This window comes from Orbilia oligospora (genome assembly GCF_000225545.1).
Source record: "Orbilia oligospora ATCC 24927 unplaced genomic scaffold scaffold00078, whole genome shotgun sequence".
Classification (NCBI taxonomy): Eukaryota; Fungi; Ascomycota; class Orbiliomycetes; order Orbiliales; family Orbiliaceae; genus Orbilia; species Orbilia oligospora.
The window spans coordinates 167,078-190,546 of NW_011645635.1; the positions used below are offsets into that span (position 1 = coordinate 167,078).

The following is a 23,469-nucleotide window of genomic DNA, read 5'->3' on the forward strand; positions in this document are numbered from 1 at the left end:
GTGGTGTATACATCAGAAGAAGAAGAAGCCAGAAGAAGAGAAGAAAAGAAACCTGGTGATTGCGTGCAAAGGTAGGTTTGTTGATAACGCCTCTAACATGGTAATTGCTCGGTATATTACAGCGCTAGCACAGTTCAGTGTTGCAGCGTTGCATTTTCGAAGCTTAATATAATACAAATATGTTACTCGGTGCAGTTCATGGCAGTGCCTCCAAATGTCCTTCAACCTGGTCTTCATATGCATGGGCGTGCGAAATAATCGTCATTCTAGATGGCTTTGAGATGAATATGGTACTTTAAATAGGTAGCTAGCATTGCCACCTCTTCGATTTATACGTATATTTGCTGACAGTCATGCACTGGTAGGTATAGTTTTTTCGATGTGGACATCGTACAGCTGTGGCAAACATCTTTCATGTGTATAAAATACACCCAGAACCAGTATGAATTCATCTACCGCTCTATCAAAACTATCGAGATTTTCGACCCCGAAATGGGCCGGTTCTGTGCCATATTCTATCTTGTTGGGCGCTCGGGTCTTGGATGAACCCCCCACTTCAACCATACTCCTAAAACCGATCAGTCGAAATATTTCATACATACAGACCAGATTTCAAGCTTCTCCCGGCGAAAGTAAATCCCAGGCTCCAACTCGCCGGGATGAGATTAACGAAGAAGAACATGGGGCGATGCGACGAAGGCTAGAGGATTTGGAGGAACAATCGAGGCTAGCCCACCCGCGAAGGCATATCAAAGCGATCCAAGCGCAGGAATCCGGCGAGTTATCGACGCCTCATTCCGGATCCGAGGACTTGGAAGCTTTGAAGGAGAGGTTGTCTAAGAAGATCCAAAACGCCGATTTTGAATCTGAATATGCCGGTTCGATTGCGTACAGCCGGTTATCTGACGCGGCGGGTAGGGAAACTCGGGAAACTGCCATGGCGAGACCATGGGCTGGAGCTGAGTCGTTGGAGGATTCTGTACTTAGAAGTTTACATGAGGCTACACCCCGGCTACGAGGGAAAGCTACTGCTCCGACTAGTCGAACATCATTGCCAACGAATTTGGCACCGATGCGTAGGATGTCAAAAAATGAAAGAATCGTGTCTGCGAGGGACCGAGCAGGCCAATATCCACTCATGAAGAAAAACGAGTCTGAGCTTAATGAAGAGGAAAAAGAAGCGAGATCCCGAATGTTCAAAGAAAGGTTTGAACCCGGGGCACGAGCTATGCCGAACACAATCCAGGGTCTCACAGCACTTGCCAACGAGAAAATCGAAGAAGCTATCTCGAAGGGCATGTTCAAAAATTTACCTAAGGGGCCGATTAACGAGGACCACCACGCTGGAAGCCCGTTCATAGATACAACGGAATACCTCCTAAACCGTATGATCCAGCGGCAAGAGATAGTCCCCCCTTGGATCGAGAAGCAACAGGAACTTCAGAAAGAAATCAGGTCATTTCGAGGGCGAATAAGGACCGATTGGAAAAGACATGTGGTCCGAACTATCGCCAGCTGGGGTGGAACCCCGGACGTCTGGATAAGGCGTGCAGAAGAATATGCAAAGGCTGAGCAAATCGCCAACCCAAATCCTGCAACCGCCCACGACGGAAGCGCCAAACCCAAGAGCGCGGCTGATCAAATTAAGGAGAATTCTCCAACTTCGAAGGACTCAGCAGCTCCTATGAAAGAGGGCACGGCGACTGCGAAGTCTGAAAAGCCATTAATTCCTTTCCGTGATAGTAACTGGGAAAGAAATGAATTAGCTTACCATGAAGCCAGCATCACAACAATTAATAACATGACACGTTCCTACAAGTATGCTCCCGTTTGTAGCAACCTGCTTCTGTTCCTGGCTTTGTAACTAACAAAATCTCATAGCCTACAAGCGCCATCGATAGCACAACGCCCGTTTGTTACTCTCAGGCGAGAAATTCTAGCATGTTACAGAGACGTCATGCCCACTATCCCTGCTGAAATGATAGAGCGAGCGAACAATCCAAACTATGGCAAATCCCAACTCCAACTAGGCGAATTAAAGACAGGTAAAGAAGATAAGAATCTTCTATCCTTTCTTTCCACTCGTGAAAAAGGTAAAGTTTACGACGAATCCGAAGCGAAAGCCTACGGATTCAAGCAATTCTGGAAAGACTTGTTTTCTCGCCCGTGATACTCAATATCCTGCATTAAAAGTAGTGATATCTTTGACAAACTTTAATCATTACAATTTTAAATCAGCAGACGGAAGATATATTATATCTTTAATGCTATGATAACAAGTCTATAGGTACTTAAGTACTGTGCTAGAAAAGTGGTGTTTTTCAATACCATTCAAATCCAAATTATTGGTAAATTTTCGCCTCTATAGCTCTAATACCGCTCTAATCCATATTGAACACCGTAATACCGCATTATAACGAAAAAACTGTAGTAATACGACATGTATCAATAAGCACCCTCCTTCTGGCATAGCTAGTATGCAGTACTTGGGTAATTTAACACCAGCGAGCAGTCTCGATACTAAACCAGCTGGAAAGTATTTTATATTACGCAAAATACAACACCCCCAACACAACCCATAGAGTTCTACGGTAATATTACTACAGAGGGGTTAAATTGGTCTCGTTAGTAAATTCACAAATAAAATAATACAGTCAGAATTCATTGCTGGCACTTTATTTGAACACCCTCCAAAGCCCTCCAGAAAAAAAACGGGGAGCAAGTCGGAATTACGCGATGGAACTAGTTTCCTTGAGAAGATGACAAACAGCATGGGTCATAGACCTGAGCTTCCAAACTTGGAAGCTGCTTGAGAGAGTTCTAACGGAACTGATAAACCAGCATTAAGTCAACACTAATAACTAAAATGGAGCTGTATCAGGGCATGCTTTGATATTCGTGCCGTGGTTGAATTATTGGTAAGAACCTGTGGGGGGTTGTCTCATACCCAGACCTGGAAGCGTAGGAGTACGAATTCTGCAGTTTTCCGCGACGGGATTTGTACCGTACTAGACGTATCTCGATGCAAGGGCCCGGAAAATTGGGGCTATCCTTGAGAGCAACCTTGGCGGGCTTCTAGAATAACAGGAATAAATGTATAGAAAAAAGATGGAAAAGGCAGGTACTATGTTTTTAGACACATCCCACCAAGGTCTATTGGCTTTAGAGGTGGACCATGTTAAATAGAGGCAATCCGGAAAAGCCCGATATAAAATCCCGATAAGGATGAATAGCTTGGTATTGGGGAGACATTCAGAGTTGAAAACATGGCTGGTATGGGAGTATATACCTACGTATACGTATGTGTCTATATTGAAAAGCCCGTAACGTTGGTATCCATGCGATACTCTTTTTGCTCCACCAAGGCCCACATTTGCGAAGCATGTTTATCAGTGTAACCCATAACGACAATACCCAAAAGGCCATGTCGGTTAGCGTCGTTTCTCAGTTCAGGTTTTAAATCAATTACTCTGAAAATTATATCGGCTTAAGAATTTAAAGATATTTACATAGTGGGTTAGGCTATATCCCCGTGATTATAAACGTCTTAGCTAGAGCTAGCACTAAGGGTCCGTTGGTACCGCGAATGAAATATATGATATTTCATGCATAGTCCCTGATATGCATAGTCACGGTGTTTTGCACCCCAAGCAGAAGACTACAAAACTGAGATCCAGAGCTAGATCGCGCCAACAGAAATCGTTACTCAGTACTTAAGTGTCTGGGTGCATTAGAGGTTCGTATTCACGGCAGGCCACGGCTCGTGCCGGAAAATTCGTGTGGAAATTAATGGCACCAGTGGCAAATTTACCCTTATCACACCGAATGATCGTTCGGACATTGCGACATCGTGGGGATATTCAGAAACTACTGCTAGCCCCTCGCCTCTTGCGTAAAACTTATTTTGCAGGGATGATCAAGCTGGCAAGTGTCAGTATCCCTTCCTCGGAAACCTGACGCTTATCTACCGCTACTCACAAACGGGCAGGTTGAGGTGTCAATTTGACTTTTCGGGGTCAAATCCAACCAAGATATACTTTTACGCCGAACGAAGAGACCCAAGCCTCAGGTTGAATACTTTTATTGAGATGCAGACAACCATGCATGCATATACAACTAGATGCAAATCATACCTACAGCAATGGTTTCAAACTAGAGCGAATCGCGAACCCGCCGCTATGGTCGGCGGGGTAGATATAGAGGTATCTGAGTATGTACAAGTTGCTTATGCTCATGCTCGAATCGATGGTGAGGCGACCGCGATCTGGGTGGTTATTGATGTTGATCCTAGCTGGTCTGTTAAAGATTCTTAATTCACGCAACATTACCAAGGGTGCCGCAATCGGCGTATATACACAACTAGTTCGAGCCTTTGACTATAGTACTAAAGGTATACGTAGCGGAACCACGAACCAAGAGTTCCTGAGAGATTAAGTTTAATTGTAGTTAGCTAGTATTTGAGTCTTTAATGAGCCGCAGAATTGATATCCTAGATACTGAAGTCCATACTCTGTACTGTGTAGGTTTCCATAAAGCAGGGATTGCTATTTCAGGTGAAATATACTGTGGCTTGATACGGAAATATAATTGTGCATTGCATGCAAACAGTGGTTTCAGCCAGACCTCGCTCGAGGACGCCGTTACAAAAAACAAGGCCCAGGTCCAAGAAGAGCAGGAATATATTACCTAAGCCAAGTATATTGGCAGTATAGATCTTTTGCTTGGGAGCTGTGGACATCAAATCGGCGATGCAGGATCCTTTGCGCCAATGCAATGGAAAACTAATTTTGCTTGTTGGTTCATTAATTCTTGAAATACATAGTAAAAATGACCGTGCTGGGATTGTTGAGATGCAGGAGACAAAACATTCTATGAAACTCGAGCTCGGGATGTTCTTTCTTCCCGTGGATGTCAGTTATAATTATAAATTCCAACAGGAAAACGCCGTCAATGCAATCTGACTCGATGGATTTAAATTTGAGAACTCAAGTTCTTTCAAAATTTAAGCAGTGATAAGGGACCCCCACTGTTTCAACAACGCTACCTACATACATACCTTTCGAGTTCAAGATCAAGGACGCCATATTTTCACCGATACCAGAAATTCGGTGGGCGAATGTTCTCGCATGACTGGGATTTCCCAGAGATTAGACTAGGTTCAAAAACAAGCGACAGGAAACCGAATCGGGTTGCATGAATTAAGAACATCAATAATACGAGGTATTATAATGTCAAAGCACAGCAAGCTGCAAGGAGACTGGCTACCTAGAGCAGAATGCGCTTGGTTGATAGTTAGTTATATTCTGTATTATCGATGCTAGCCCTTGTCAGCAATGCAGATTTTCAGCAGACGTTAATATCCTTTTTTTCTGGAGGGAATTAAGTCTCGTACAGACCGAGCTTGGGTCACGCGAGATTGGAGACGACTCGGACAGGAGGTGAGGGAAAGGCAAAAAAAAAACCATTGGAATCGAGGGCAAACTCTAGCATTTTCCAATACAATGAAATAACTATTGAAGTAGGTAGGGTGATATGGTATGATACGGCAATCGTTATCGGTGAAAATGTTGAATGCCCATATGTACATACATAGTAAGCGGATATGCACAGCAGGACAATCAAGGCGGCTCGACCCAAGGTCTCGGGGCAATTTGAGGGGGAAACGAGTTTTTTTCCTTTCTCTTTTCCTGTGAAACCTGCTGGTTGAAGAGCTGGGCCTTCCGGAATATGTGACATGATCCAAAATGGATAGGGTATCAAAAGGCGGCTTGGTCAGTCTTTTACACAGAATTGCACCTTATTTGTTTTTTCCCCCACGGCGCGCGATTGCAAAGATTGCGCCTTTGAAGGGATTCCCTTCTTCCTTTCCTTTTTTTTGTTTTTAATACCTGGCGGAGAACGACTATGTCATTTTGAGTACTTGGTCTCGCGACAGCATTAGCAATGAACATGTAGGAAAATGGGGTAATAGTGGAGCGGACGTGAAAAAAAGAGTACATACTCCGTACCAAGAACGCCTTTGCCCGTGCTTGTGCCGAAAGAAAAGTTGTCAGCATGATTGGGACATAGTAATGAACATGATTCTCCCGTTTACCCAGCCTTCCGACGGTTCCCAAACCATTTTAGAGGCAGGAAAAGGGTTAGCCGCAGCGGTTCCCGTCTGCAGTGTACATCCATACATGTACCGTGTATGGACTTACACACATAGTAGCATGACCTGTTGCATGGACAGTCCCTTGAAATTTCTGCTTGGGCCAGCCAAGGTCCGTCGAGGGCATGTCTTGGGCGTGACCCCAAGGCCTAGTCCCTCCTCGTCGTCCCCTTTCTCATCCCGTCTCCCATTTTCGTCCGCGGTCTGAGGCCCAGCAGCCCAGCAGCCATTATCCTCCACCCAGTCCAGAGCCCTCGTTTCTGAGACATACCTGGAGGGATGTTGTAGTTGCATGCTTTAGTCTAGACATACACAGTACATGTAAGTTTGTATGTAAATAAGTAGGTATGAATTGGAGGGAGAAGAGCAAGAAGGATGCAGATGGATTGGACTGGGCCAGCTTAGCTAAGGAAATACCTTGGTTCTTCCTCTTCTCTTGATTTCTCCGCCGTGCCTCTGATCTTCATATACTTACATACTTTCCCCTCCCAGCGGTTGATTGAAACTGCTTAGAAGTAGTGCTTTTTGGGCCTGTACTTTGCCACTGCGCTGACCGGTCCTTCCCACAGCCAGTCAATACTTACTTAATAATACCATCCATCATCATCCACCCATCCATCATTCATCATCTATCACCACGAATACCATATTTCATACCATAGTCACATCAATCCTTGACGGCAAGAATAATAATAGTAGTAGTAGGAGTAGTACGATAGTGCCACTCTCCCCAGATTGGCCGACAAAACAGAACCTGGTGTGTGTGTGTGTGTGTGTGTTAGTGTAGTTGCTGTTGTTGGTAGACCACCCCAACCTCGCTCCCATCCACCCATCCATCCATCACCCATCCATCGATTCTGTCAACCAGTCAATCACCCATCCTTCATCTCCATCATTTTGCATCAGCACCCGCCTTTCACACTGCCGTTTTTGCAGAAGTATGTCCCCTCATATGCTCTCCTTCCATCATAATCGCCCTTCCACAGTCTATTAATCCATACATCAGAATTACAGCCTGTCGTTTCATTGCTTTCTATTTTCGGCATCAACGCCCATCCGAGATTTGGTTTCGCTGGATTAATTGATCAGGATCTCACGGCGGCCGTCAGCTGCATCAACTTCTAATTTCCTTTGCACTCTCCGTTAGCTTGGCCGGTAACTCGCAGACGTTTCTAGCCGGGTTCTATTTCGACTGTATAATTCTTGGTTCATTTTTTATCTTTTTATCTTTCGCCATATCCGTATACATTCTCGAGACATACACCAACACCCACCCACCCACTTACAGTAACTGGAGGCGGCTTTCACGGTCAAGGACATAAAACCGAATACACAAATACACTTGTCTATCGATGGTTAATGCGCTTCCTTCTCTGAGCATACATTGGCGGCAATGAAATCCTTTTTCCCCTTGAGTCAATCTCGAATTTAATATACGATACGACTTGTCCAAATTTATATTCCGATCCATTCGATAATAGTATTGGTACCATGAGTGCTGAAGGGCAGTCCGGTGATGTCAACTCGCCGTGGAGGAATAATGCTTCTAACAATATAAACTGGTCACGACCGCAACCTCGTCACCGACATTCACCAGGGAACAGTGGTAATGATTTCACATCGAATACAATGACACCGGAGGCAGCACATTTAGGGCCCGGGGATAATTCTGAGAGTGGTCGGGTTGGCAGCGGGGTTGGCTTACAGTTCAAAAATACACCTTCGACAGGTCGACGTGGTCACCAACCGGATTTATCAAATGACTCGACAACCTCGGGTGGAGGAGCCGGTTATTATTTACCTCAGGATAGGCTGTTGGAGAATGCTGGCCAGATTCAGAGTAGTAATAGGAAGTACATAATGGAGACGCCTGCCATCCAGATGGAGGAGGGAGTCGGACACGGTTCTGGAAAATGGCCTCGACCTACAGCGCCCGCACGAACATACGTTCCTGTCCCCGAGATGTCTCAAATCTATTCGGGCGACCATACGCAATATATAAATTCCTCGCCGCCGAAACATAATTTCAACGATCCTGACGACGAATACCAGTATGACGTCCAGAAGGCCTACAAAAATGATATCTACCATCACCCTCCAAATGCACGCCTCTCAACCACATCCGTCGCTACCGGTGTTATCGACTTCGAGGATGCTCACGATGGCGATCCCGACCGGGTTGGCGCTATTGACGATGATTTTTCTCACTCAACAACATATCCTTTGGACCAAGCCCGCTCCGCTTCCAACCACTCTAACCGGCCTACAAGAAGATTTCCCGGTGACCACAACTTCCATAGGTGGAACAAAACCAACGGAGAAATAAACGAAGATTTGCAGCGGCGCCTCGGAGCGAGGCACCTTCAAATGATAGCACTGGGTGGAACCCTCGGTGTCGGACTTTTCCTAGCGAGCGGCAAGGCGCTCAGTGTCGCTGGGCCCTTAGGTGCACTAATTGGTTATAGTTGCATGGGGTTTGTGGTACTCTGCGTCATGCTGAGCTTAGGAGAGATGACTGCCCTAATACCAATTGCCGGGTATGTATTGACACCCTTGCTCATTTTTTATGGTTTCGCTGACGGTCTTTGTGTAACCTGAAGAGGTATTACCACCTATGCTGGAAGATTTGTCGACGATGCTCTTGGATTTGCTGCTGGTTGGATGTATTGGTTATCTTTTGCTACCGCATTACCAACAGAAGTAACAGCCGCCTCGATTCTCATTAGATACTATTCGTATGTTTTTATAGCCACCACTATTCCCTCCTAGGTTGTCCTCCAAGTTGAATCAACAGCTAACAAATAAATAGCCCTATCGAAGACGAAAAGTATATTGCATTGTGGATAACAGTTTTCTTGGGAATGGTACTAGCTGTTAATTGCTTCAATGTTCGGGTTTATGGTGAGCTAGAGTATTGGTTCGGTTTGCTCAAAATCATGACAATACTTGGCCTTATCATCTTGATGGTCATCATCAACGCTGGGGGTGCTCCGAATCATGCACCGATCCGTTTTAGGAATTGGGAGTTTCCGAACGGACCGTTCCGACAGCATTTGGTTACCTACGATGGGGTAAAACAATGGAGGAATCAGTTCTTCGAGTACCCGGATATCACCGGCCCCGGCGCAAACTTTCTAGCTACTTGGGGTTCCTTTACGATTGCGGCTTTCTCATTCCTCGGAACAGAAATTGTGGCCGTTGCCGCCGGCGAAGCCGCCAACTCTCGCCAGGCGCTCCCTTCTGCCGTTCGACGGCTCTTTTGGAGAATCGCTATCTTTTATGTCTTGGGAATCTTTGTAGTTGGATTAAATGTCCCAAGCACCCACGACCGTCTCCTACAATTCCATGATTCAACGGTGGGGGCAGCCACTGGGTCCCAAGAAGGCTTTAGCGCTCTTGGATCGAAATCGCCATGGGTTATCGCCATCATGGAATCATCTATCCCCATCCTTCCTGCTATTATCAATGGCATTTTCGTCTTTTGCGCATGGTCTGCGGGAAATTCTCACCTTTATGCTAGCAGCCGAACCCTATATGGTCTTTCTTTAGAGGGGAAGGCCCCAAGAATATTCCGCAGGTGCACTGCTAGCGGGGTCCCTTACGTTTCCGTCTTGACAAGCACAGCAATTGCTTTGACGGCTTACATCCAACTTGCTGGGCCTACCGGACAAATTGTTTTCGATTACCTTTTAAAGCTTACCACAACCTCCGGTTTGATTGTTTGGGGGTATGTTTGCACACGCCAAAAAAACTTCAGCATTAGTTTGATACTAACAATATTGTTTCCTTAGGACCTTTTGCCTCGCATTTGTCCGTTTCTACTACGGTATCGAACAAGCTCGGCATATCGACCGCTTTTCAGACGAGTACCCATACAGAAGCCCATTCCAACCATACCTAGCTTGTGAGTGAACCACCCGCCAGATTTAAATTCATGGTTACTAATTTCTATCATCTAGGGATCGGCCTTTTCGCAACAACCATCATTGTCTTGTTCAATGGCTTCGATTTTTTCTTGACCGGTCGACGCGACGCAGATGGTGTTCCAATATCTCGAGATGTTGACTTCGCACCCAACTTTCTTTCCGCTTATCTAAGCGTCTTTGTTTTCTTCGCATTGTTCTTCTTTTGGAAGTTCTTTAAGAATACCTCTTTACAACCTTTAAATCGCATAAATTTTGACACCGGAATGGCTTATGGTATCGACGAACGAAAAAAGGAAGAAGTTTCGACTGGAAAGCGAGCCCTTCGTTTCGCAATACGCACAATCGGTTGAGCGATCCCTTCCACAGTGCTTCTTGTTATTGCCCTCTACATACATTATTGTTTTGACACTTTACCCCCTAAAGATACCCCAAACGAGCGATTGTATAGCGTGTGCTCTGTTGTTCCCATTTCATGATCTATTGCAGCCTTTCTACCCATTCAGGATATGCACATTGGTACTCCGTTTATATACCAACGTACGCTACTTCGCAGATTTTACTGCTTCCATTTTTTTCTCTTCAAAGTTTCAAATCTTTTTTATTGGAGCCCGGGTGTTTCGGAAAGGGTTTATATATACGACTTCCCTTTTGTTTTTGTTTTTTGTTTTTTTTCCCTTTTTTGGGGTCGGTCTTTCCTTTGACAGCTTCAACAGAGAAGAAATACTACTCGTTCCAATTTTGGGCAGAGCATCGAATTCACTATACCATATATCTAATTCCTTATAATTCTCTTTCGAAATTTCCTTTCCCCTTTACAGAAGGTCATTAATGCAAATCACATCGCACCACGCTATATAGTGCCATTTATCCTCTTCCTCTTTGTATCATGTTCAAATCTTGTCATAAAGGCTGTCGAGGATTTTCTTTCCTCTCCCTCTCTTTCACTTACTCTGAGGCCTAGATATTTGGCATATTACTCCCACTCATTTCACATAACATAGTGCTCAAGCATATCACGGATGAACATTTTCTCAAATTATTACCACCTGGGACTACATTGGTGTTCTTCTGTCGCCCTATCTTAACTTGTTGTATATAAAAGCCCCCCTTCCATCAAGCTTCAATTCCAAGCACGCCTTGAGTGTGGCCGGATATTTTCCCCTGTCCTCCTTAACATTTTTTTTTACTTCTTTTTTTTTTTTAAAAAAAAAAGAGAAGGGCCGTATACTTCAATATACACAATAATACATACTACTACACCCTATTACAATGGTCTAGATTATGTTACCTAGTATCCTATCCAAACGAATGGGGGTTTTTTTCCCTCTAAAAAGTATACAAGTTTTTTTGTTCGAACTCTTATCAAGAGGGGTAGGTCAATATCCTTTTTGTCATTTATTATTATTAATCTAAAACCGACACCTCCATTATTCTGCTGTGGCTCGCTCCTCCCGATGCACTGGACACGTCATTGTAGACCCGCTTGCGCTATCTTGCAGGTCGCTCTATTTTGTACCATATTGTTAAGAAGAAGCAGGAAAAAAAAGCCGTTTTCTTGTCAGCCCAACTATCTCTCCTTTTTTTGTTTTAAAAAAAAATAAAAAAATTCTGCACCAACATGCACAATCGAAGGCAAATGAAACCTGGGAAACAATAAAAGGAAAAGAAAGGCTAAGCAAACAGAATGAGAAAAGAAGAGAAGGATGATGATTCCAGAGCCTAGCTGTACATCAACCTCATTTACTGGTTAAGACCAAATAAATAGGGAAGGGAAGGGAAGGGAAGGGAAGGGAAGGGAAGGATATGTAAGTATGTGGTTTTTTACGAAAGTAAAATGCAAATATTACCAGCTGGTAACTCCTCTTGAGCGATCAAAGCCGGCTCTAATCTTGTCGGGCTGCACTTTCCCTTCCAGCACTGTCCACTTAACAATCGCTTCGACATCATGCGGCCGCACCCTCGCTAGCCAGATACCTTGTCCAGCCTTCTTCCTGTAAATAATCATGTTCGCACTCCATTTGTGTCCACCAACATGGTTAATGAAGAAAATTCCCACCCCGCCGGGCCTATAATCGTCTAAGTCGCGGTAAAGACCCAATGGCTGGAGATGACGTCGTAATTCCTTCGCGATCAACGGCGCAGATTGACCACAGCGAGCTAAGAAAAGACGAAAAAAACAGTTTAGTGATTGTGTAGCTTCTCCAAGATAAAGAAGAAACCCTCACACGAAAAAGAAAAAGAAAAGAAAAAGATTTGAGGTTGGAAACGTACCATCGCGATGTTTGTGGGAGCAAAGCAAAATTAGGTAATCATGCGGGCATTCGTAAGACTTGAGATAGGAAGATGCAGCCAAGTCAGCGGCTGTAGGGCAGGATGTGGCACTAATTGTCAGGGTTGCTAATTCTTCTGACTGTGTGGTTCCATTATCGCTTATGGAGTCATCTGCCGTAGATTGCGTATGGTCGGTCCCCGCGTCCAATTGTTCGGGTGTAGCAGTGATTGTGGTATCATGTTTGGCCTCTTTTGTAGTACACATTTGCAGGCCCTGCGGTTCTAAGGGCGTGGTAGTGGTGGGGCCAGGGCTAATGAACTTATCGACAAGTTCTTGTACGTCGTCTGGGGTCACCATTTCGACCTGGGTCCAGGAAGGTAAAATTACACATGTTGTAGGTTTTGAGCTTTCCGTGTAGTACTCTGGAGGTGGGCACATGTTTGAGGCGGAGACTTTTAGTTTCTGCAGCGTTTAGTTAGACTGGGTTCCTCCATGTATCCGGCATGTATTCCCCGCAAAGTGTGGTGTTTACTGACCCCATTGGTGGGCTTCTTGGCCTTGCTGATAGCCTCCATAATGGAGCCTTTCTCGTCACTACAATGATCGATTTTTCGTGTGAGAAAAACAGTGTTTCCGTTGTAAGGTGGAAGAGTATTGAGCCTACCTCACATCTCGAACCCAATCTGATTTCCCAGTAGCAACGATCAGATGCGTCGCCCAGTCGTCACCAGTCTGCCATAAATCAGACCCTCCCTCTATTTTAAAATTTGCAGGGTACTTTATAGTACAGCTGTGGCATTCCTGGTCGCAATCTGCTGGGATTGTATCGAAAAGGTTATCCTTTGTGATTGTGGATTTTTGGTGTCCGTGGGTGAATGATCTGACTAGTCGTCTGAGCATGGTTGTGCGGGCGCCCGACTGTATATCTCAGCCGTAAACTAGGGAGGAAACCGTGACGACGTGAATTTCAGAGAGACAAATGAGCTCGGTTGGACGAACGATGATCCTATGCTCGAGAACTTCGGTGGCAAAAATATAGTTTTTATACAATTAATGAAATCTAGTGGCAGAAATAATCATGAAAAGGGCAGAGGGATAGATGAATTGAAAGTCGTTTCTAGCCTGGGAATATTATATTATAATTAGAAAAAGAGTCCAGGAACTTCGAAGGACAGATAAAGAACTTACGTGAATGAGACAGGAAGCAGAGATACTTTTTTCTAGCGAGGTACTTTTATCTAATAACGTGTAGCATGTAGGAAGGAAACGAAAGGAGGAAGGAAAGAAGGAGGGAGGCAAGGAAGGGAGGGAAGGAAAATGCTCTCGTGCGTGAAGAAGATAGTGAATGAGTAAGGAAGTAGATCAAAAAGAAGGGAAATAAGTCATGAGAAGTAGCGGGGCGAATTATACTTTTTGTCCACTAGGGGATATATTCCGATGAGAGGGAAAAAAAAAAAAGGATGGGCAAAAGGTAGACAGGGAGGCAAGCAAGCAGGATTGTGCAGATGCAAGTGTAAAGAAGTAAGTAAAAGTCGGTCTTTAATTAATTATCCCGAGTGCTCTGACGAGAGCCTTGGATAGGACGAAGAATGGAAACCCAGATCGGGTGCAGGGTGGATGCTGCACGAAGACGAATTAGTCGATTTGAATTCGAATGCAATGCATGCCAAACGGAACTTGGCGATTGCGAGCTCACGCTCGGAGAGTTATATTCACTCACTAGTAATTAGAAATTGGGATTTTGAAGATGGCGGTGGCAGTGACGGCGACGAAGAGGATGAATGAAGATGATGAAGAAGCTTAGCAGAAGGAGAAGAGGTGAGGTTGAAGAGACGAATCGAAAGGAAGGAACAGTCGACCGGTTTAATATCTGGTAACCACAGCTGCCTGACAACTTAGTCGGTAGCAAGTATCCAGGAGGTGTTTGGCAAGCTGGCTATGTAACTAGGCTATCGGGCCACTACTCTGTTACTAATTACACTCGTCAACTGAATAATCAATGGTTTGTGAAGGTAACCCGGCTTTGGGCAGGCCGAGTCTGCGTAGTTCTCGGATCTGATAACTTTATTGCAGCCTGCTTGCATGGTTGTTTGCGTTCCTGGGTTCACCCTCGGTCGCACGAAAAACAACTCAAAGGACCAGAAAAAGGGATTTCCCCCGCCGATTCCCGGCTTGGCACCCGGCTGTAATCTCTCCTCCGGCTGAATGCCTTATGTCCGAATCTGATAATAGTGCTCGGCATCGGCCCTCGGCGTTACTTTTGGGTAATTTCTAACGTCAACATCACCGCAGTTTGTCGTGACCTGTTTGTGGAACCGCTGGGAACCGTTGGCTAGTCATTGTGACGTACCAAACTACAGCTAAAATACGCCTAGCATCGGGCACGAGTATTAATAATAATAACTAAGAACTGACTGAGAGTTACTTAATTACAATAGGACTAAGCTACTATGTACTTAGATATGTGCACGGGTAGTATACCCGGGCCATTTTTCTCCCCTTCCCTTTTTCTTACTATCGACATCGATATCGATACTATACTAAAGATAGTAGACCTCCACCACCGCGGTGAGCATAAACCCACCAAACATAAGCCATCCCTTCGTAGCCTCTCCAGCAATCCAAGTTACCATGTCGCTGTGAACAATACCATCATCCACAATGGAAAGACCCAATTGCTTCTCATCATCAATCTCTACAGCCTGCCCAGCTGCCATCAATGACTTCCTAGCCTTAGATACCTTGAAATACGAATAGGGAAGTGTGAAGGTAACCGTGGTCGCGGCGATCCCAAGGAGAGTTGTCGGGTTGATCCAATCTTCAGGGTGGGAAGGCGCGTGAATAGCCGCATATACCAACGATATGGCGGATGGGAAGACAGTACGGTTCAGAAGAGCATGGGACCTGTTTGAGGTTTCCTTAAATGCGACTGCTTTTCCACTAGCATCCTTGGTTTTGAGCAACCCTGGCATGGAAAAGTATGCCGTAGAAAGAAAAACACCTGTTAAAGTCGACAATGTTATTAGCAAAGAGTTTATAACATGCTTTATCACGAGTTTTTCATTGTGCTGGGATATGATCATTGAAGGAAGAAAGGTCTAGATCGGTCAATGTTGTAAATAACGTACCTGAGGCGAAACCTGTCCCGAGCAGACCGATCAGTCGGCAAGCCAGGTACCCCGGGTTCGTATCTGTGGGAGACATATTATATTGCTTTGAGAATAGACCGATTCGAAGTTCCTTCGATGACTTCTCCCTTTCCCTTTTCCTTTTTTCCCGTTTTTGAAAATAATAATAACAATACTAAAATATAAAAAAGGCGGTATCGTGTGGATATAGAGTATGTGGAAAGGTTTGCTTGTGTATGTGTGTATGGTCTATGTTTATGTAGCCTTCAAGCCTAAGACGTATGAATCCCATCGACATATATTACGGGTATGTCGGTATTATGACGTAATTGCCAGTAGTATGGCCCGCATCCCTGCACTGGAAGGACCACCATGCACTCAAATCTATTACAAAATATTAAGCCGTAGATTGAATTTTATCAGGAAGTCGAACCCTTCCTACCAGTCTATATACAGGAAGTTGAACATATTCTTGGAGAATAAAACCCCTCCCTCTTTCTTCCGATGTCCCCCCTTTAATTCCTTCAGGCGTGTATGCCTTCAGTCGGACTTGCTTCAGAGTCTATTGAATAGAAGCACAGGAGGCAGGTCTGGTCGGAGTACATTTTTTGTTCCTTTGGTTTTGTTTTGAGAATCCAGCGGCATATCAGCACTGGGGTCTTGTGGTACAGATCAAAGAAGAAAAAGAAAGAGAAAAGAAACTTTACAGACACTTTCGACATCAGAAGAGCCGCGTCGAGGGAAGGAAGTGAGAGAAAGAAGAAATAGAACGAATAACTAGGAAAGAAGAGTAAAATATATAGAAGCAATAAGGAAGAGAATAAAAGAAAAGAATGGGGCAAAAGGGGTAGGAAGGGGGGTCAAATAAAAGCGAATAGCAGGACTAGGCACTGGAGCAAAGCTAGAGGTATATGAAAAAATAGACAAAAAGACAACTCGAACGGAGGGATTCTTGCAGAGAGGGAATCAGTCGAACGCCGAAGCAAAACATTACGGGAATCTCCTTTTTAAGAAAAAAAACATCGTCTTAAATTCAATATCGGGGAAACTACGTTGTGGTGTGAAAATGATGATTGTGTCCCTCGATACATAAAGGATGAATAGCGAACGATGAAAGATGGGCGATGAACGGTGAACGATGAACGATGAACGATGAACGACCAAGCGACGTGTTAAAGTACTACAGCTTAGAAGTCAATTAGGTTTGTCGATTGATGCTGCTGCTGCTGCTGCTGCTGCTGCTGCTGCTGTTGTCCTGGGAAGCCACCGTATGGATTTGGCTGCCCGAAACCGTTGATGCCAGCAGGCCCGGTTGCGGCCGGGATCATCCTATTCTGCTGAGGGAATTGCTGCTGAGGGACGCCGGTGAATTGACTGTTCAAGAACGGGTTGTTCCCTGTAACTTGAGCACCCAACCCGGTGCGCCCGGTACCCGCAGAATTAACGAACGTCCCCGGAGCGGTATGCTGAGCCGGAATTCGCAAGTTTCCGATGTTACCAAACGTATCCTGTCCTGATTCGTTGCCAACTGCCAAGAGAGCATTGAGCTGTGCATGTTTTTGATCTGTTGGGTTAGGTTGTTGCTGGAAAGCAGATGGATATCCCGAAGGCTGATTCTGCTGGAGTTGTGACAAGGTGGGCTGGGCCGTTCTCTGAGGGGAAACACTGTTGAAACCGTTGCTTTGTGCTGGCGCAGAGCTAAACTGGGCAAAGGGATTGTTGGAGCCTGTAGGCATCGGTTTTAGAGCTTCTGGCTGTGGTTGAAGGCTGAGCTGGTTATTCCCATATGGGTTGCTGGCATCAGGTGTAAGGAAACCGGTAGCTTGTTGGTTGAAGCCCGCTGTAGCGAATGGATTGCCAGCACCAAAGGCAGTTTGTTGCGGCTGTAGAGTACTTTGTGGCTGTATGGTGTTTTGTGGTTGCAAGAAGACAGCCTGCTGTTGAGGTTGCTGGGGCTGCTGCTGGGGCTGTTGGTCGAAGCCAGTCGGTTGAGGGAACTGCGAAGGAACGCCCCAGCCGGTGGCAACGGGGCCTTGAACATACCCTCCAGGCTGCTGGCCGTACTGAGGCTGGTCAAGACTGGGCTGTTGGGAATATACATTCGAAAGGAACGCAGTTTGCTGCGATTGGATAGGGTTCCCGAAAAGGTCGACAGGTTGACCTTGCTGCCAATTCTGCTGTGGGAGCTGTTGCGAAGGTTGGGACTGGGTGGGAGTGGGATTCTCATCGAAGAGAGTATTTTCATTAGTCTGTTCGAGCTCCCTCTGGCGCTGTTCCTCTTCCTCCTTACTTAATCTGATGGCTTTTTCGAGGTCATCATCTTCAACCTCGTTGTTTCTAGTGCGCTTCTTGGCAGCTTCCTCCTCGGCTAGGTTCTTGCTAGCTTCTATCGCAAGGCGGTACTCAAGGTCTTCATCATCATTCCTCGCGGGCCGTTGTTGACGACGACGAGCATGCTGTTGTTGTTCCTTCTGATTGTGAGAGCCTTCGGATGAGATGCCTTCGTCCAGGCCGGCGACGCGGGCCTTCCACGATTTTCTATCCTTCCTTTCATTTCGGAGACGTTCTTCATCCAATATCAAGCCGGTGAGTTCTTTGGCAGCTATTCTAACTGTTTGAGGGCAAATCGGGGGGTGTTAGAGAGATAGCAGATAGTCGGAGAGATTTTGTATTGAGACGATAACGTACCATTCAAGCCCTGGTCCTTTCCTTCTTCGTCGATGTACTGGAATTCACGGAGTGTTTTGATAATATAAATGTTATCTTTGGCCCAGACGACAACATGAGCCGAGCCTTCGTGTAGACAGTAATCGAGAACTTTTAGAGCTTTTAGGACATGTCTCCAGTTCTTTCCCTTGTCGTTCAGCCTTCTATCCAACATTTCCATAATCTCGAAGAAGTCGTGGTTACTACCATCACCATCACCATGATCGTGATCATGATCATAATCAGTTAGTTAAGCCGACCTCCCTCAACCGGATAATGAAGGAATGTTGATTGAAGAGAAACTAACGTATCAAAGGTCATCCTAGCAATTTCGCTCATCTCTGTCCCTGTGGGGCCCCATGGATCGTTACTGGTCGCTAGATGATGACGAATCGATTCCATATTAGCATACGACCGGGGACCGGAGGAGGTGCCGCAAAAAAGGAGGTCGGAGAGGGGGATACGAACCATTGCGAACTTTGATTTGGGTATTCGAGTACCCCTTGGTGACGTTTTTGATCTCTCGGACGATTTTCGACATTTTCGATGAGGTGGGAGATCGAGAGAGAGGCAGCAGCGGGAAGAGCGGAGGATTGGGACAAAGCTCGAAAGGATAAGGGGTGGGAGGGGGGAGTGTTTGTTACGATGGTATAGGCGTCGGGCCTACAGTAGAGAACTGTGGGAGCGACGGGATAACGAGAAGGATGAAGAAGAAGCGACAGAGGAGAGACGGTGGATGAGGTTGGCAGATGGAGATGGTGATGGGGGGGCTAGGGTGTGTGTGGGTGTTGGTGTGGGTACTGGGCAGTACGGTCCCAACCACAGTCCGCGAACAAACTCGCGGAAGTCGAGCTACCGAGACGCAGCCCAGGTAACCAAGTGAGGACCAAGTAACTATGGTTGGCGCGATTTAAAAAGGAGGCGATATAATTCCAACAGGCGCACAGCACAGCAGAGCGCGGTACAATATCAAAGGATGAAAAAATCCGAAGAGGAGAGAAATTTAATACCAAAAAACCAGGCGATTAGTACTATGTAAGTAAACAAGTACTAATAAGTAAGTAAGTGGTTAAGTAAGTAGTTAATAGGAGGTGTGCATGTGGAGAGCTGGAGGAGGGGATGGATGATGGGATGGTCGATATCAAGTTGATTTTGAAAGAGGCTCAGCCAACGTCAGCCGACGAGGCGCATTGCATTATCTTATGTTACTACTAAATGCTTAGGGCACTAGCAGGTATGTAAGTACTTAGATACTTGGATATGTCAGTAAGTACTTGATTAAGTATTTTAATATTATATCAGTCTTGTATGGTAATTATAAGGTATTCCGTGTACACATACCTACTCCCCAGCCTACCCACCTATGTTCCAAGTAAGCAAAACCCAAGCACCTACCCACCCACCCACCTAACTTGCCTGCAAGCCCGCCCGCCCGCTTGGACGAACAGACGGGTGAACGAAAGCACGAATACGAATGAATAGGTAAATGAATGAATGAATGAAATGAACGAATGAGTGGATGGATGAATGAATAAATTAGGTTAAGCTAGGTTAGGCTCTTAGGTAGGCTCTTGCCTCTTACCTGACTCTTAACATCGACACAACTTGCACCTCCAACCAACCAATACGTACATCACGATCACACCCCCGAACAACTCCATCAGTTTATCCATTTCCACACTCCCCCGACGGATCCTTAACTTCCGGGATTTTTTAGAAAAAAACTCTCTGAGCCCGAATTTGAACCGGGTCGTACGTTCCGCTGCCGACGCTGTCGCAGAAGTGCTGCATGTCTGGCTCTGCACATTCCCAACAACAATGCTCCGCCGATGCTTTGCCCAGTGTCGACGGTAGCCGGACGAGCTCTCTCATACTATCGGATTCGGTATCAGCACCAGCATCAACATCATTTGCAACTGTATCTGCATCTGCATTAGCATTGGAACCTTTCGGTCTTTCCGACCAAGCAACGTCCATGTCGGCATCCGTCTACCCAACCGATGCCGGACCTAAGCACTCATCATCATCATCATCACCACCACCACCATCACCACCCCTCCTCCAGTTTCCAGAGGCTCCCGATACCGATTTAACGGACCATGTCGGGCTGGAGCTTTTGCCACCGCTGCCTCCCTTGAAGACTGACTGCGAATCTCTGCCTGGCAACGCCGATGCATCATCCCCTTCAGCCTCTGATGTTGTCGGTCTTTCTTCGCCTCAGACACGGAGCCCGACGTTGTCCAACTCGAGCGCCACTAGCTCTAGCTCTAGCTCTCTCCATGATGATGGCTTGGCTGACGGTGGTGTTTCTTTGCAACGTCATCAATTTGACGGACCCAGCTGGCCCAGCAATATTACCGAAAACAACGGAGTCCCCTTGGAAGACTCAGACCACCAACATGGCTTCTTACAACATGCCAGCTCTGACTCGCAGCAGCAGTCTCCAGTTTCGCATACAGAATCCGTCGAACTTCCGGATGGTGCCAATATGATTCAGAATGACCGGGAAATCCTACCTTCAGTAGTGTCGGACATACCCGGGGGAACGGAACATCCAGCAAGATATGATCCCTTGTCGTCACGGGACAACGGTGTGCATTTGCTAGCTGCTTCACCCACTACAGGAACCGCCCATACTACTCCCGTTGCCAACTTAGCTATAGATTCTCAGGATGTATCAATGGAATCTGCCTACGAGGATATATATACGGATTTTGCTTCCGATGAAGATCCACATCCTAATGACCGCATGGATGATGAAGCCGGGTACCTTGTCGGCGGTACTTCTACACTACCGTCCGTGGCACCAGTACCGTCAAGTGATCCTGAATCCCCCCCTGCTGGGATCACAATCGGCCCCCCCGACCATCTTCACCAACAGGCAGCCCCCATCACAGCTTCCCCCGCCGATTTCCCTTATGAAATCTTCGAAAACGGGACGGACTTTTTAACGGAGTTCGACTTTGATTCATTCCTTCAACAACCAGACCCTATGGATCTCGACAATCCGACCTTCAATCCTAATACAACACCCCAAAACATACCTACTATCACTACTGTCCCGCCAATTCTTTTCCCTCATTTTCAAACCATTCCCCAAGAGTGGCTCGCGAACCACCCAAACCTTCCCTTTGGAATATTCCAGGGCAATGGAAATGCCTTCTTCGGGTTCACTACCACAATTGATGATGATTCACCAGAGTGGCCCGGTCCCCAATTCCATGGAGAATATGAAAGAAACCTCTCATTCTCGGATTTCTGCAATATGCTATCAGCGAAGTATAGACAAGACCCGGTTGGGAACGCTGAGTGCAAGATCAATCAAGATTTCATCGAGATCATTAACTTCCATTTACCTTCCATGGTCTATAGGGGCCAAGTTGATGAGTATCGCCCGGACTACCAAGGAATACCGTGGCGGGAGTTGGACATGGAAAGGCACAGGTTCAGACTGCTCAGGAATCGGAAATACTCGAACTACGCCAACATGAAGCCCTATCCAGAGCCTCACAGAGTAAGCAATCAACTGCTCTTTCTCAAATTAAAAGAAAAAAGGAAAAACATATTCTAACTACATTCTGTCTTAACCTCTGCAGATGCCACGGTTCCTTCCAATCAGAGAAAACTACTTCCGATTCCGGAAGACTTGCAACGATGTCGATGTGAAGTTTTCGCATTTCCAACTTCGTAATGTAATCTCGTCGACTTCAAAGAACGATGTTTTCTATACTGGAGACTCGACAGTCATGCGGTATGACCCGCAATCCGATGCCAAGCAGACGATAATGGACCTTCGAAGGCCACGTTCTGGGGATCCTATCAAAATTACAACGCTTGCTTCCGACTTCGGGGTCATCATTGCAGGCGGGTTCTATGGGGAGTATGCTATGCTGTCCTTAGATTCGCCTGTCGGAACCAAGCCAATCGAGGGCTTAGTCACAACTGATAGTAATGGGATAACAAACCATGTCCACTTTTTCCAATCGCGGACTACGGGTACGCCACATGCGGTGTTCTCTTCGAATGACGAGAGGCTGCGGATTCTGGACTGTAATCTTAACAAAATTGTTGCTGAATATAAGCTGCCGTGGGCGATCAACTGTGCTGACACTTCACCGGATGGTCGACTGCGGGTGATCGTCGGGGATGCGAAAGAAGTAGTGATACAGGGTACCGATGACGGGGAAACGATACACAGACTGCCGGGGCATCTTGATTATGGGTTTGCCTGTGCCTGGTCCGACGATGGGCATACCATTGCTACCGGGAATCAGGATATGATGGTTAGGGTTTACGACGCCAGAAACTTTAAAAGAGAAGTGGCAGTTCTCGATGCAGATATAGCGGGCGCTCGATCTTTGAGGTTCACGCCCGTGGGCAGCGGACCAAGGGTCTTGGCGTTCGCGGAACCTGCAGATATGGTTTCGATAGTGGATGCTGTCACATGGGAAAGTCGGCAAAGAATAGACTTCTTTGGCGAGATTGCCGGGATCACATTCTCACCGGACGGACAGGATCTGTATATTGCCAATTCGGACAGAATGGTGGGCGGGTTGATGAAGTTTGATAGGTGGAAGACTGGGCATCTGGGTTACTCCGAAGAAGATGTGTGGGGTAGGGGGGGGATGGGACAAGAAATGGATGAAGATGGCGAACCTCGAATTTCCAGGCGAAGGATGAGGTTGCGGGATGTTAATATGGACAATTTGGGAATTGTTTGAAGATAAGGTTTGTTGCATGATTTACATCGTTAGTACTTTTGTGGAATATCTGGATTGCGAGGGGGGGTTTTTATCGCTTGGGGTATGGGATGGGATTCAAAATCATTATTTTTCAATGCGGGGATTTATTAGCAGTCTTTTTCTTTTTCTTTCTAGCCATTCATTTTGCATATTGGATACCGGAGATGTTTTTTGTTACCAGGCTGCATATGCTTTTCTCTCCTCTTTCCTCCTCTTTTCCGTCTGTTGGCATATTCCGTTTATCGCGCGACTACCCAGGGTAGTTTAGGCCATGAAGCCATTACGTCCTTCCTTTCTTCGTTCGGGTGAAAATTTGTTCTCTACTCATGTACATGTATGTACGTACGGTCATAGTTATCAAAGGCACCAACCAAGTGACATCGCATTTTAGCTCGGAATGTAGATAAAATAGGATATCTACACTAGAGTACCGATGATATTAACCGATGTGAGTAAGGCAGATGAGCATAGATCATATTATATAAGTGTGTACACGCACATTGAAAGTTAAATTTGCAATCGTGCCTAGCGCTGTAGCTAGTTG

General features: G+C 45.9%; 6 protein-coding genes across 6 annotated transcripts; 3 read left to right on the plus strand and 3 right to left on the minus strand.

Moving 5' to 3' along the window:
- Positions 1-442: 442 nt before the first annotated feature.
- Positions 443-2,170, plus strand: AOL_s00078g54 (uncharacterized protein; the record flags this gene model as incomplete). The annotated part of the gene is made up of 2 exons (XM_011123317.1): positions 443-1,818; positions 1,882-2,170. 2 exons carry the CDS (start codon positions 443-445, stop codon positions 2,168-2,170), a joined length of 1,665 nt encoding a protein of 554 aa, XP_011121619.1.
- Positions 2,171-7,642: 5,472 nt separating this feature from the next.
- Positions 7,643-10,427, plus strand: AOL_s00078g55 (uncharacterized protein; the record flags this gene model as incomplete). Its single annotated transcript, XM_011123318.1, has 5 exons — positions 7,643-8,688; positions 8,752-8,886; positions 8,961-9,878; positions 9,943-10,055; positions 10,111-10,427. 5 exons carry the CDS (start codon positions 7,643-7,645, stop codon positions 10,425-10,427), a joined length of 2,529 nt encoding a protein of 842 aa, XP_011121620.1.
- Positions 10,428-11,920: 1,493 nt separating this feature from the next.
- Positions 11,921-13,249, minus strand: AOL_s00078g56 (uncharacterized protein; the record flags this gene model as incomplete). The annotated part of the gene is made up of 4 exons (XM_011123319.1): positions 11,921-12,234; positions 12,349-12,811; positions 12,886-12,943; positions 13,014-13,249. 4 exons carry the CDS (start codon positions 13,247-13,249, stop codon positions 11,921-11,923), a joined length of 1,071 nt encoding a protein of 356 aa, XP_011121621.1.
- A 1,640-nt stretch (positions 13,250-14,889) lies between these two features.
- On the minus strand, positions 14,890-15,553 carry AOL_s00078g57 (uncharacterized protein; the record flags this gene model as incomplete). The annotated part of the gene is made up of 2 exons (XM_011123320.1): positions 14,890-15,350; positions 15,478-15,553. The coding sequence occupies 2 exons, from the start codon at positions 15,551-15,553 to the stop codon at positions 14,890-14,892; spliced, it is 537 nt and encodes a 178-aa protein (XP_011121622.1).
- Positions 15,554-16,664: 1,111 nt separating this feature from the next.
- Positions 16,665-18,724, minus strand: AOL_s00078g58 (uncharacterized protein; the record flags this gene model as incomplete). The annotated part of the gene is made up of 4 exons (XM_011123321.1): positions 16,665-18,088; positions 18,166-18,386; positions 18,491-18,560; positions 18,652-18,724. The coding sequence occupies 4 exons, from the start codon at positions 18,722-18,724 to the stop codon at positions 16,665-16,667; spliced, it is 1,788 nt and encodes a 595-aa protein (XP_011121623.1).
- A 1,248-nt stretch (positions 18,725-19,972) lies between these two features.
- Positions 19,973-22,904, plus strand: AOL_s00078g59 (uncharacterized protein; the record flags this gene model as incomplete). Its single annotated transcript, XM_011123322.1, has 2 exons — positions 19,973-21,697; positions 21,780-22,904. 2 exons carry the CDS (start codon positions 19,973-19,975, stop codon positions 22,902-22,904), a joined length of 2,850 nt encoding a protein of 949 aa, XP_011121624.1.
- Between the last annotated feature and the right edge of the window lie 565 nt (positions 22,905-23,469).